Source organism: Eulemur rufifrons, chromosome 10 (genome assembly GCF_041146395.1).
Source record: "Eulemur rufifrons isolate Redbay chromosome 10, OSU_ERuf_1, whole genome shotgun sequence".
Classification (NCBI taxonomy): Eukaryota; Metazoa; Chordata; class Mammalia; order Primates; family Lemuridae; genus Eulemur; species Eulemur rufifrons.
Window position 1 is genome coordinate 30,696,984 of NC_090992.1, and position 13,350 is coordinate 30,710,333.

Sequence of the window (13,350 nt, forward strand, 5' to 3'; positions counted from 1 at the left end):
GTGATGGGAGGCTCATCACTGCATCAGGCAGCTCTGAGGATTAGGAAGGTTCTTTATGTTTTATCTCCTGGGACCTTCTGTTCCCTTGTCCTGTTCTGTCCCTGAGGGCTCTGAGATGCTGGCTGAGGAGGCCCAATTCCTTGCTTAGAAAATGTTTCACTCTATGACTTTGGACCAGTAACTTTAGCTCATTTAATAAGTTCCTCCTTGGCCCTACAGAGTGCCTAGTCTATGCTGAGCCAAGACAAGATAGCCTCCCGCCCTCTGGAAGCTTGTAGGCTAGCTGGAGAAATCAGAGGCCTTTGAAGCACTTCATGAGCCTTAAATAGAGCAGCATTTGCCTGCCAGATCCTTTGCGGAGAGAGGCAGTGGAGGAATGAATGCAGAGTTGAAGCAGCAGCACGATCTCTTGTTGGAATATGCTCTTGTTGGAATAATGCCCAACAACATTAAACAGGTGTCCACCGAATGCCATGCTGCAGTTATAGTCATTGCCACTGCTCCAGAGTTCAGAGAAGTGGGAGGTCGGTGTGGCAGAGCACTGGATCACAAGTCAGGAAACCTCAGTCCTAGTACTGCCACTGACTCCCTGGGCGATCTGGGCAAGTTCCTTCTCTCTATACCCAGGTTTCCCAGCCTGAAACCTAGGGCTGCCCATAGCTGCGATGTCCTGTGATTCCCATAAATGTTCGGGAGGCCTGAAGAGCTGAGCCCTGGGCAGGGCGGGAAGGAGGAGCAGGACCCGCTGAGGCAGAGAGGACGCTGGGGGGGTGCGGCCTGCGAGGCATGGGACCTGGTGTGTGCGGGTTCAGGCTGGGGAAACGGAGAGCCTGGCTGGATGGCGCTGCAGGTGGGATCCGCTGCCATAGGGCCTTGGGTGCCTGGCAGAGGAGCTGGGCTTGATGCCGTCTGCAGTAAGGTAGCACTGTGTGCCCTTGGGCTCAGTGTTGGCATAACTAAGGCAGTGTCTTTGGTGGGTGTGTACTAGATAGAATAGAAAGAGATTGGGCTGTCTTGCCCGTAGTACGCTTCACTTTTTGTATCCTGTACTGGTTTGGGATTCTTTGAAATACCTAGAGCTGTGATTCTTTTTTTTTTTTTAATGGTTTACTTTTTCTATTATTGCATACTTCTTTGGGGGGAGTTATTTTAAGGAAATTAATATGCATTATGAATTCTTTCTATTTTAGTGTGAGAATTGAAAAGCATACTCTATTTGTTGTTTTTTTTTTGTTTTTTTTTTTTTTTATTTCATCTTGTTATGGGGGATACAGAATTGCAGGTTACATATGTTGCTCCTCTACCGCCTTTCCCCCCAAGTCAGCGTAGAGCTGTGATTCTTAACCTGTTTTCAGTCTTGGCTCCCCGGTTAAGACTCCCTGAGCTGAAGAAGCAGGGCTGTATATACATTGTCTCAATGTCCATGGGGGGCTTGACTCTAGGACCTCCCATGGATACCAAAATCCATGGATGCTCAAGTCCCTGATATAAAAGGACATAGTATTTGCATATAACCTACACACATCCTCCCGCATACTTTAAATCATCTCTAGGTTACTAATAACACATAATACAATGTAAATGCTACGTAAGTAATTGTTGCACCATATTGTTTAGGAAGCAATGACAAGAAAAATAGCTCTGTACGTGTTCAGCACAGACAAAGCTTGTTTTCCAAGTATTTTCAATGCACGGTCGGTTGAATCTATGGATGTGGAACCCGCAGCTACAGAGGCCGACTGTGCAGTGATACCCTTCCCTGGGGTTACTGCTCTCGTGGGCTGATTCATCCTCATACAAACCCTGTGAGGTGGGAGGGAGGGTAGGGGTATGTTTACATGTGGTAGATGAGGATGCTGAGGCCCCGTGGACGAGCGATTCACCCACAGGCACTCGGCAAGGCCCGCAGCGTGGGAGGAAGGTGGCTGTTCTGCTGGCAGGCAGTGGTGTGGGAGTCCCGCGTCCTGCCCTGTGAGTCAGCCCCAGACAGGGAACCTGTGTAACTAGAGAATTTCCCTGGGCTGAGCTGGGATCACGGGGGGGAAACTGAGTCATGAGGCATGGGGAAGCAGAGGGAAAATGGGTTGGTGGTGCCGCTTGCTCAGGCCTTGGTGAAAGTGGTCCATGTGCCCTTCCCGTCCCCAGGAGCTGGGCCCCCTGCCCCACGAAGACAGCAACCTGATGCTGCACCTGCAGCGCCTGGAGACCACCCTGAGCGTGTGCGCAGAGGAGCCGGACCACAGCCAGCTCTTCACCCACCTGGGCCGCATGGCCCTCGAGTTCAACCGGCTGGCCTCCAAGGTGCACAAGAACGAGCAGCGCACCTCCATCCTGCAGGTGAGCTGGGGCGAGGGGAGGGTGGCCTGAGACAGGCAGGTGTGCTTCCCCCTTCGTTTCCTCCTTTACTCCAGCTCTTGGGGACCCAAGGGTTCCACGGAGACCTCCAAGGGCTGTGTTGCAGGCAGACTTTGGGCTTCTTGTTCAGGGCAGTGAACAGGATAAGGAAGTTGTGAGAGGGATGAGGAAGAGGAAGAAATGGGGAAATATGGGGTGAGAATTTGGGTTGGGGATACCCTCGGGGCCCATGGGTGTGGGCAGGTTGGGTGCAATCCTGCCTTTGTTTTTCACGTACAGGGTGGGGGAAGGGAGGGAACAAAGATCAGCTCTTTATATTTTATGCCCTCTGCCCCCAGGGTGGGAGCCCTCATTATCCCCACTTCACAGGTGATACCGTCTTTTCCCAGGGTCACCCAGCTGGTAAATGGTGGAGCTGGGATTGGAACTTTGATCTGTCATAGTCCAAAGCCCATGCTCTTAACCACCATCCCAACCTGCCTCCCTGATTGAATGCCTTTTAAAAGCCTCCCTGTGCTGTGGGGATGGTCAGATTTCCTTGCTAGGCCAGGCCAAGACCTTGGCATGACATGGCCTTTAGTTCCAGAAGTGACGCTTTTCTGTTGCATGTGACCTTGGACAACTCACTTATCCTCTCTGTCCCCCACTGTCCCTATCAGTGACATGAGCTAGGAACACCTCCCTCATGGGACTGCTGTGTTATTTGTTTCTTTTCTTACATATATTTTGTGTGTGTGTGTGTGTGTGTGTGTGTTTATCTGAAGTCTTTTGTTCGCAAGGACCACTGTATTAGATGAGGCGTGAAGTTCCTAGTATGGTCCGGAGCGTGGTCGGTGCCTGGAAAGAGGTCACTGTTAGGGGTTTATGATGAAGGTCATGCACACCGGGCAGGGGGTCTTAGCCTTGAGGGCTTTGGGGGTATAGAAGGATTCAGTTATCATTGGCGACCATTCCAAAGATGGTGAAACTGAGGCTCCAAGAGGACCTGTCACCTTAAAGACAGAGCTCTGACTTAAAGCCTCCTTGCTACCCGATAGATACTCCCCCGTACCAGTCTCTGGTGTGTGGTGTCATTTGTGTCAGCAGGCACTCAAGTGCCCCGCTGATAGGAGGAGGGGAGTCCGCTAGTTGACACCTCCCTTCCTTGTCCCCCATGAGGCTGAATCTGGTGACCCCTCTTCATGTCCCCACCGTGCAGTGCATCTAACACAGGTCCTCAGACAGTATCAAGTGGCCGACTGCTCACGAGGCACTTCGACTGTCCCAGGCTTATTTGACCATCACAGCAACCCTGTAGAGGGGGTAGAGGAGGAAGAGTGTCCCTATTTTGTAGAGGGAACCGAGCCTTAGGGGTGAAGCCTGAGCCGCACCATGCAAGCGTGGCGAGGCCTTGACTGTCTTCGAACTTCACATTTCACAGCACTGGGCGCCTGTCACCCCCTGCAAACTGGCGAGCCTCAGGGCCCCCCAGGACTTGCTTGTTCATGTGTTCATTGGTCCACTTGGCTGTTCAGTCTTCAACAAGGGGTGGGGATCAGGTAGTGACAAGAGTGTGGGGAGCAGTCGCAGCTCTCTGGGAGCTCAGGAATGAGTAGGGCGTGAGGGAGATGGATATTAAGAAAATAACCACACAGACAGCTCTTTAGCTCGATCTGTCACAGTACGGAGAAGGGGGAGAGCAGGGTCTGTGAGCGACGGTGGGGAAGGTGACCCAGGTTAGCTGCATGGGGAAGTCACGGAGGACTTCCCTGAGACAGTGACATTTAAACTAAGACTTGAAGGAGGAGTAGAAGTCAGCCAGGGGAAGGCCGGAGGGGAAGAGTGTTCGAGGCAGTGGAAACATGATGGAGGAGGAGAAGGGGCCGTCTGACTCGGGGCATCAGCAGCCCTGTGGCTGCTTCCCGAGGGGGAGGACATGTGGAGGAGTCTGGATGGCCCTAGTGGCTTGGCTCCCACCTGTCCCAGGAGCTAGGACCTGGGGTGGCGGCAGCCCCTCCCTGTCCTCCAGGATCAACCTGCATTTGGGGTGCTCCATCCTCACCCTCACCCCTGCCCACCTACCTGCCCTGCAGACCCTGTGTGAGCAGCTTCGGAAGGAGAATGAGGCTCTGAAGGCCAAGCTGGACAAGGGCCTGGAACAGCGGGATCAGGCTGCTGAGAGGCTGCGGTAAGTCCGGGCCCCTCGGAGCAGGGGAGAGGAGCAGGGCTGGCAGAGGGAGGAGGGGGATGCACAGCACTGATTTTGGGGGAGAAGACCGAGGCTCTGAGGCCTTGTGTGTCTCTTGATCCTTCTCCTTGGCTCCTTCGGTATTTTCTCTCTGACCCTTTTAATACCGTGGGAGGTGTCTGTGTGTGGAGTGTCTTGAGCGCTCCAGGAGAAGGTGGGGCGGATTGCACTTCTGCCTCCTAGCCTGTTGTCAGAGGGGTGAGGACTTGGCCATGTGATAGGGCTTGGGACTTTGCTGCCCCCTGCTGGTCACCATGAGCTGTCTTCTTGAGCACATCCGGGCCCCTCTGGACTAGTGGGCCCAGGCTTAACCAGAGGATCCGGGATTCCTGCCCCTCCCTCCTCTGCAAGATTCCGAGTTGGCAGGTCTGAGGTCTGCATTCCACCAAGGGTCTCTGTGATTGTGATGTAGGTGGGCCCAGGATCATCCTTCGGGAAACACTCATCCTGGCTGTCCAAGCTTAAAGGGCCCTTTGAGATAATGTGTGCCAAACCCCTCATTGTGTGGAGGGGAAACTGAGGCCCAGAGAGAGGCAGGGACTTGCTGTGGTCTCAGTGAGAACGTGACTCTCCTTGCTGTCCATCCATAAGAGTGGCCACGATTCCTGCCTGCATAATGGTCCTGGATAATTTGGGTGATGAATGCTCTGTTGAGGACCACCTGGGCTCAGGTACATGTGGGAGAGGCCTGTGTTATAGACAGGGCTTGCCGCTCTGGGTTTTTCCCCATCCTGTTGCTCATGAGAGTCGACACAAAGAGAAGGAATATAAAACTCATACGTGGGGCCACAGTAATGTTTAACTACTAAGCCATCATGGCATTTGGAATCGGTGATGTGTCTATTTACTTTTGGATGGCCAAGGATGTAGTTGGGGTTTTACAGCCATAAATCCTCCATTCATGCATCCAAAAACCCAAGCTGGAAGAAAGACTCATGGATTAGAAGGCACAAGTCCCTGTGGTGTGGTCTTGGGAAAGTCACTTCTTGGTTTTTATATTGTTAAGTGGAAGCCTGACTGGCAAGTAGAACCTAAAAAAACACTTTCTGGGCCCGGCGTGGTGGCTCACGCCTATACTCCTGGCACTCTGGGAGACTGAGGCAGGAGGATCACTTGAGCTCAGGAGTTTGAGGTTGCAGTGAGCTACGATGACACCATTGCACTCTAGCCTGAGTGACAGAGCAAGACTCTGTTTCAAAAAAAAAAAAAACAAAAAACCATGCTTTCTGTATTTCAGTCTGGCCTGAATCCACATCACCACTTTTACGATACCCTATATCACCTACCTTATTATTTACTTAAGATTTTACTTTGATTCACATTTTTACTTACAGAGGAAACTAACTGGAGTAAATGGAAAGAAGCATTCCCTATAATAAATAGAAGGTGACTCTAACCATAATGAAAACGAAGGGACGTTCCTGAATTCTAGCTACCTACTGTTGCCCCCGGAAGGCTCTGCGCCTGCAGCCTGCCCCTGCTGCGTTATCGAGGAGACTAGCAAGCACTGGACGGGCGCTCAGGACCTGTTAGCACCAAACTCAGCCTTTTTCTTTGCTCTACACGGGAAATTTGAAGATACTTGGAAAGGTGTAACTTGCTCACCAGAATGTGCTCCAGGGTCACTGAATGCAGTGTTTGAGTACATGCTGGAGATCTTGTGCATATAGACATCCTGCATCTGGGGAAACCCTGCCGTTGAGGGTCAGCCCACAGATTGCCAGCAAGGTGGCTTAACGTGATGCCTTTTTTGGTTTTCCCCGAGGGCAAGGCTCAGGATCTTGCCAGACTCCCCAGGACTCAGCTGCAGCTCACGTGATGGTGGGTCCCAGGGCCAGCATTGTGACTTCTCTTTTTGCCTCCAACCCAGGGAGGAAAATATGGAGCTCAAGAAGTTGTTGATGAGCAGTGGCAACAAAGAGGCCGCCTCCGGGTGGCCGGTCTCACCGAAGATGGAAGGTGCAGGCAAGAAGGAGGTGGCTGGACAGCAGCAGGTGCGTGGTCAGAAATTCCTTCTCTGGTATCCTCGATTGCCAGTTCCCAGCCCCTGTTCATCCCCTCGGTGACAGTGAGCTTAACCCCTCCTGCAGCCAGTGCCGCTGCTTCTAGTTCTTAGGTGGCTCTTTCCTGAGCTTGGCCCGACATGCGTGCACAGAGACTGCCGGCAGTCACCGTGGCTCTGCACGGCCTTCTGTTCCCCAGGCTGCATAGCTCCTGTTCCTTCAGCCGTTGCTGACAGAACGTGGTGTTCAGGCCTTGACTCAGTCTGGACACATTCCCTGAACACATTCCAGTTTGTCAAGGTCTCTCTTAAGGGTGGCTCCCCAGAGTCAGCTTACCATCTCCAATAGTCCTGGCAGAATTAGGGTGTTCAGTTGAGCAAGCTCTTCTGGGGATTCTGCTAAGCTCCTGGGATTGGGCCTCGGACCCTTTAAAATGGGGAAGGGAGGGTGTTGGCCAGCACCAGCGTGATCTGGTGATGCCACAGGGTGATGCCATCAGGTGATGCCACCTTCCCTGTCCTCCTTCCATTGCCAGCCCTGGCTCACATTGGTGCCGAGGCAGAAGCTGGCTCTGTGCCTCTGGCCCAGGCTTTACCCCTCCCTTGCTGCAGAGCTGAGTCCCGACTCTTAACCAACAGCGTCTTTTTTCCCCTTTAATGGGGATTTAATTGCTACACAGTAGGGCTCAAAGCCTTTCACAACCCCACACCTGGGTAATAGAAGTAATTATCCTAATAACTTAATTCCTTATTACCATGTGGCAGTTTAGAGCTTACGCAGGCCTGGCAAATCCATTATCACACTTGGGCCTCCTCTCTACGTGCAAGGTAGGCAGGGCTGGGACTATTATCCCACTTTGCGACTGTGACAGTGGGTTTGGAGAGGTCATGTGACATCATGTAATCAAGATTCCCGTGTCACCTGTTGTCAGGCAGATTTGGGGTATGACCAGGGAAACATGCTGGTGAGTAGCTAAAGTCTGCTCTTCCCTGGTCCTCTGAACCCCAGCCCACGGACACCCTCTCTTCTTCCATTTACCCCTCAAATTGGATCCTGATGCCCCGTGTGTCCTCGTGTGTCCTCGTGTGTCCTCTTGTGGAAGTGACTTACGGACTCGGCCGCCTCAGTGCGGAAGTCCGCGGACAAACCTCTTAACTCTTCCAAAGCCCTTGAATGGCAGCTCATCTCCCTTTACTTCCATTGAAGGCCAGGTGCTCTCACTGCTCTATCCGAGAGTGGGAGCGACTTGCCCGGGCACCCAGGGTCACCTGTCCCGCAGGAGGCGCGTGTTACAGGGAAGGGCAGAGCGCTTGCCCTGGCATCACATGCGGGTGGAATACTGGCTCCACCTCTCACCAGCGTTGCGACCTTGGACAAGTTACATAACTCTGGGCCTCAGTTTCCTCCTCTGTAAAACGGAGGCAGTAAGACCAACCTCAAGGGGCTGCTGTGAGGCTTCAGTGATGCTGTGCATGTAAAGTAGGTTTAGCGTAGTAAACAGTGAACATTAACTGTTGCTTTTAATAGCAGATTTGGTGCCTGGGGCCAGCTCTGCTGATGCCATGGCTCTTTCTTACTCTTCCATCTGAACGCCTCTCTTCCTGGTGGAGGTTCAGGGTACACCACCCAGGAGCTCAGCATCCCCCCTCTTCCTCCCTCCTCAACAACCTGTTGACCTTCTATGCTAAGCACAGCTCCTGCCCAGGTGGAGCCAATTTCAAGGGGACAGGCCCATCTCTCCTCTTTATCAAAGGAGGCCGTCTTACCTGAGGGCCCTCCCCAGCCTAGCCCCCTGGCCTTCACCTCGCTGCCTGGTCTGCGGTGTGCTTACAGGCCTCTGCCTGCAGGGGGCGCCCGAGCCTCAAAAGTTCTGCCCCAGAGTCCACCCCAAGTCTCAGGGGAGCATGGAGGGAATGGAGAGAATTTGACCCCAGGTGGCGGGCTCCGCGTCAGAGGTCCAGATGGGGCCTGCAGCTCTGAGATCAGAGCTTCTCTGATCGTGTGGGGGGCACCTGATGTCCCTGTATCTTATTACTGGTAACCGTCACCTGCTTACGGTGGTGTCTGTCAGGTTTCTCCATAATAAAGGGACCCATTTATTTTTGAGGAGAAACTTTTTGAGACCATGCAAATATCCTATTTCTTTTTAAACTTTCGCTCACTAAGTTAGTGTCCATTGACAATCTCACCTGCAGCAATTATTACTGTAGTGTTCTAATGGTGATTTCCTGTTTCCCACTTTTCTACATTTATTAGTTGGAATTCTTTTATAAGGAAGAGCTGTTCCTTCTCCCCCATGTATTTATTTATTCAGCTATTTCTATCAATATGAACTCGAGGACAGTTACTTTATACTTTGGCTTATAATCCAATACTATTGTGATTTATTTTGCTGTTTAAATTGTTCCAGCTTTGGCCATAGAAGCTTTTTTAAGTTGTCTCTTGTGTCCTTTGACATGCCCCTATGATTATTATTGTTGGTGGTGGTGGTGTTATTTTTTGAGCACTTCCTTGCCTTCTGGCACTTTAAGATGCTCCAAACTCTCTCAACAAATGTTTTCTCTGTCCCAGCCCTGGAATTAACCGCATCTCCAAGGTCGCCTGTTTATTTTTATTAGAAAGTGGTATTTAGAAACCAAGCTCTGGGCTCTAGGTGTGCTCATTGCTACTGAGGTGTCACTGCCTTAGGCCCTTCCGGAGGACAGAGCTAGGAAGTATACATATGTGTACTAATCATGTTGGCCAGGCTTGGTGGCTCACACCTGTAATCCCAGCACTTTGGGAGGCTGAGGCAGGAGGATTGCATGAGGCCAGGAGTTTGAGACTAATCATGCATACACACATATCTTTATTTATTTCTGCATTTTTCTGAAATGTTTCTTAAGCATTTTATAAAACTTTAACTTTTATAAAAGTTTTATAAAACTTTAAAATATATGTAACACTTGCCTTCCAGGCCCAAGGGTTTTGGCTCATGTGTGTGTAGCTGGGAGGGGACAGTGGCTGGAAGCACCTTAGAGACTGTGCCTGAGCAGGGAAGGTGGCTGTGGCGAGGGGAGGAGAGGTGAGGGGGTGTGGCAGCCACCGTGAGTCCGGAAGGGGGAATGATCATCTCCGTGGACTTCCAGAAGGGGAACGTAGTCATGGCCGGGATGGTGAGGGGTGCCCTGGCGGGTGGGAGGACCAGGGAGGTGGGAGACAGAGAGCTGGGGCCGTGGGGACTAGGGGCCTTAGAGGAGCCGTGAGTGGGTAAGAGGATTTGTATTTGAGGCTGTGATGAAGGCCACTCTGTGTTTCTCCCCAGGCTAGTGTGACGGCGGGTAAGGGCCCAGAGGTGGGGGCCTTGGGCACAGCCGAGAAGAAGGTGAAGATGCTAGAGCAGCAGCGGACTGAGGTAGGTGGCTGGGGGGTGGTCAGGGAAGGCCCATCTCCCCTCCCAGGAACACGGGAGAAAGGCCTTCCCTGGCCTTGTGGCTCTGGCAGGCCCCAGGTCACCGTGGGGAGTTGCCATCTGCCCATGGGTGAGGTCTGCTGCCTTGCCCTGGGCTGTCCTCCCTTGATCAGGACCTCTGCCTACAGAACTAACTCTGAGGAGGTGGCATTGGGGCGTGGCCTAAAACTGTTGGAGGTGGAGGGGGGTAGTTTAGGAAGGCTCTCACGGTAAACCCCAGATGGTGGCAAGAAGTTGTGGAAAGCTAGGCAGGTTTCGGCATCGGGCATGGGGGTGGCAGCTGGTTCAGGGAGCTGGTTCAGGGAGGGCCGTCACACAAGGGGAGGACCTGGGCCTCCTGCAGCGCCACTTCCCACCGGCCTGGAGGCTCCAGAAGTTTAGGCTGTTCCTCGTATCGCACTCGTGTTCCTCCCTTACCTCCCACCCCTGGTCTAGTCCCGTCTTTCCAGACCTGAGGTTGAAGCCCAGTTCCGTTTTGGTGGGCATTTGCCCTGTCTGCTCTGTCTGGCCTGTGTCCTCTCCGCACAGCTGGGCTCCTTCTCCAGACCCCCGAGCCTTGCTGCCCTCCCTGGGCCTCCAGCACACTTGAAAGTCTATTTACATGCTGCATATGGATTTTAGATTTCTTTTTGTATTGCTATAAACGTTATTTTTATAATTTCAAAAGTAATATCATGCTTATTATGAAAAGATCGAGAACCTCACTTCCTAGAGATAACCACAATTTTTAACAGCTCATTGCTTGTTTCTCAATTTTTTTCAATGCCGAAAAATTATATACACACTGCTTTACAGATTATTTTTTCTTTCCTTTTTTTTTTAAAAAAAATTAACTGTCTTTGAAGGTATCAATTCATATCGATAACATATACAATTATCCTTCAATTCTTAGTAATTTTTATCATAGACAATGTTATTGAAATTGGTGTAGACCATTATGACTCATCAAAAGGGTCACAGCCGATGTGCCCATCACAGAAGACAGGTTAGCAAGAGAAAAGAATAACAGATTTATTTAATCAAAGTTTACATGACATGGAGCCTTCAGAATGAAGGCCCAAAGATACGGGGAAAATTGCCCATTTTTATGCTTAGACAAAGAGTGGACAGCCGTGTAGACATGTGATTGAACAAAAAGGGAATGATCTAGTGGTAAGAGACTGAGTGGGGAAACCCGGCAAGCCTGTCTGTCTGGATTCTTCTGGTCTCTCTGGGTATAGGCCAAAACCCCTTCTGGGAATGAAGGTCTTCAGTCCTATCACACAAGGGTGGGTCAGAGAATGTCTTTATGGCCAGCTCCTAGACAGAAAGGCAGGGGAAGGGTAGGGTAATAGTTTTTGGTTTTATGGCTGGCTTTGGGGGAGAGGGGTTCTGGTTTCTATGACTCTCCTTGGAGAAGAGGAATTCTGGCCTTGAGGGAGAATGAGGGGTGAGAGCCGGGGAACAAAAGAGGGTCAGAGAGAAAATTTGCTGCTGTGGCCTTCACTTTGGGGTATCATTTTCTGAGCCCCAACATTGGTGTACCATATACTATTATTCTATTTATTTGATGATGTGAGGTTTTTCTTCCCTGAGAAATTGTTGTGTTAAGAGTATGGCAAATAATTAAATTAATGTCATCTTGGAACTGAGTAAATGTAGTAGATGCCTTATTTTCTTCTTCTTTTTTTTCTTTATGTTGCCCAGGCTGGTCCTGGCCTTAACAATCCTCACCTTGGCCTCCCAGAGTGCTGGGATCATAGACGTGAGCCACCACACCCGGCTCGATGTCTTATTTTCTTAATAGCTGCACATCATCTGTTTATACTATAATTTACTTAACCTATTTCCTATGCTTAGTTTGGTCTCTGGAATTTTTGTAATAAAGAAATTGCTGAGATGATCAGCTTTGTATATATATTTTTGCACACTTGCATAAGTGTTTCTGTTGGTTGAATTTTTCAGAGTGGAACTATCGGGTTAAAGATGATAAAAACATGAAATTTTAATGCATAGTTCCAAATTGCCCCCTTAAGAGGTGTGTGTTCCATAAAAAATTGTATACCAAGATAATACATTGTTTCCTTGTCTTGGTGTTAATGTTGCTCTCCTGGCAAGGGTAACATGCGGCAGTTAATAGAGGTGAATGGCTTTGAGCAGCGTTGAGGTTTTGAGAGGTGAGGGACGCAGGCAGTGTCTGTAGCCACTATTCACATGCACCACAAGCACCTTGGGATGCCGGTGTGCCTGGGCGGGAGCTGGCGCTCCTTGTTCCTTCACTGCTTATATCCCGCTAACCCCAGTCTCTCCCCACAGCTGCTGGAAGTGAACAAGCAATGGGACCAGCATTTCCGGTCCATGAAGCAGCAGTATGAGCAGAAGGTAACATAGGGCCCCTGGCCGTGCTCTCAGGCCGTGCCCAGTCCTCGTCTCACTGCCTCCTCCTCAGCAGCCTTGAACCTTGGAGGGTGGCCGTGCCGTGCCGAGCCCTGCCTGCATCCCGGGCGCTCCCTGCACCCGGCCCTCACGCTTCCTCTCTCTGCCTCTGAACCCAGATCACTGAGCTGCGCCAGAAGCTGGCGGACCTGCAGAAGCAGGTGACCGACCTGGAGGCTGAGCGGGAACAGAAGCAGCGTGACTTTGACCGCAAGCTCCTCCTGGCCAAGTCCAAGATTGAAATGGAAGAGGCAAGTGTGGCCGCTGGTCTCTGCAGAGTTCGTTCTCTAGTTCGTTCGCTAGTGGAGGAGACCCGGGGTTCTAGCTCTAGGGCCAAAGAGCTGTGGGACCGAAGGCTCAGGCATGTGAGCCCCGTGCCTCAGTTTCCCATCTGAAGATGGAAGAGGCTGGATTAGCTAATGTTTTTCAAATTTTCTTGTTTTCATTCAGAAGAACTTTTTGTTCAGTTAAAATCTTAGGGCTTGGGGGACTGGACGGGAAGGCGGGCACTGTGCTGGGGAGATAAGGAGGCTTGCTCTAGGGCACTCGGTGGCGGTGGCGTTCAGAGTAGTGATGGCAATTTGTTGGGGAGGAGCTGAAATGTGAGACAGAGATTCGAGTATTCTTGCAGCGGGGCAGTTGCCATCAGAGCATATGCTGGCACGGTGCTGGGCATAGAGATTTGGCGTGGACAGTCCAACCCTGCCCTGCTGGGGAAGATGCTAACAACTAATACTGAAGCAAATAAGTAAAAGCATGTTCGGTTACTCCAAAGAGGAAGTTGCAGGGCTCAGAGAGTGGGCATAAAGGGACCAGATTCAGTCTCGGGGGAACCATTAACAAGTCTTCCGAAGCAGCAGCATCTGCTCTGTCTGTGTGTGACTGAGACCAGCCGAGGT

General features: G+C 51.2%; 1 protein-coding gene across 5 annotated transcripts in view; it reads left to right on the forward strand.

Moving 5' to 3' along the window:
* Positions 1-13,350, forward strand: part of TNIP1 (TNFAIP3 interacting protein 1) — a 42,636-nt gene that overhangs the window by 20,553 nt on the left and 8,733 nt on the right. For all 5 annotated transcript variants that reach the window (XM_069483913.1, XM_069483914.1, XM_069483911.1 and 2 more), the window contains 6 exons: positions 2,146-2,337; positions 4,428-4,522; positions 6,453-6,576; positions 9,890-9,979; positions 12,332-12,397; positions 12,571-12,702. In XM_069483913.1, coding sequence (XP_069340014.1) covers positions 2,146-2,337; positions 4,428-4,522; positions 6,453-6,576; positions 9,890-9,979; positions 12,332-12,397; positions 12,571-12,702 — 699 coding nt within the window. The remainder of the gene's footprint in view (positions 1-2,145; positions 2,338-4,427; positions 4,523-6,452; positions 6,577-9,889; positions 9,980-12,331; positions 12,398-12,570; positions 12,703-13,350) is intronic.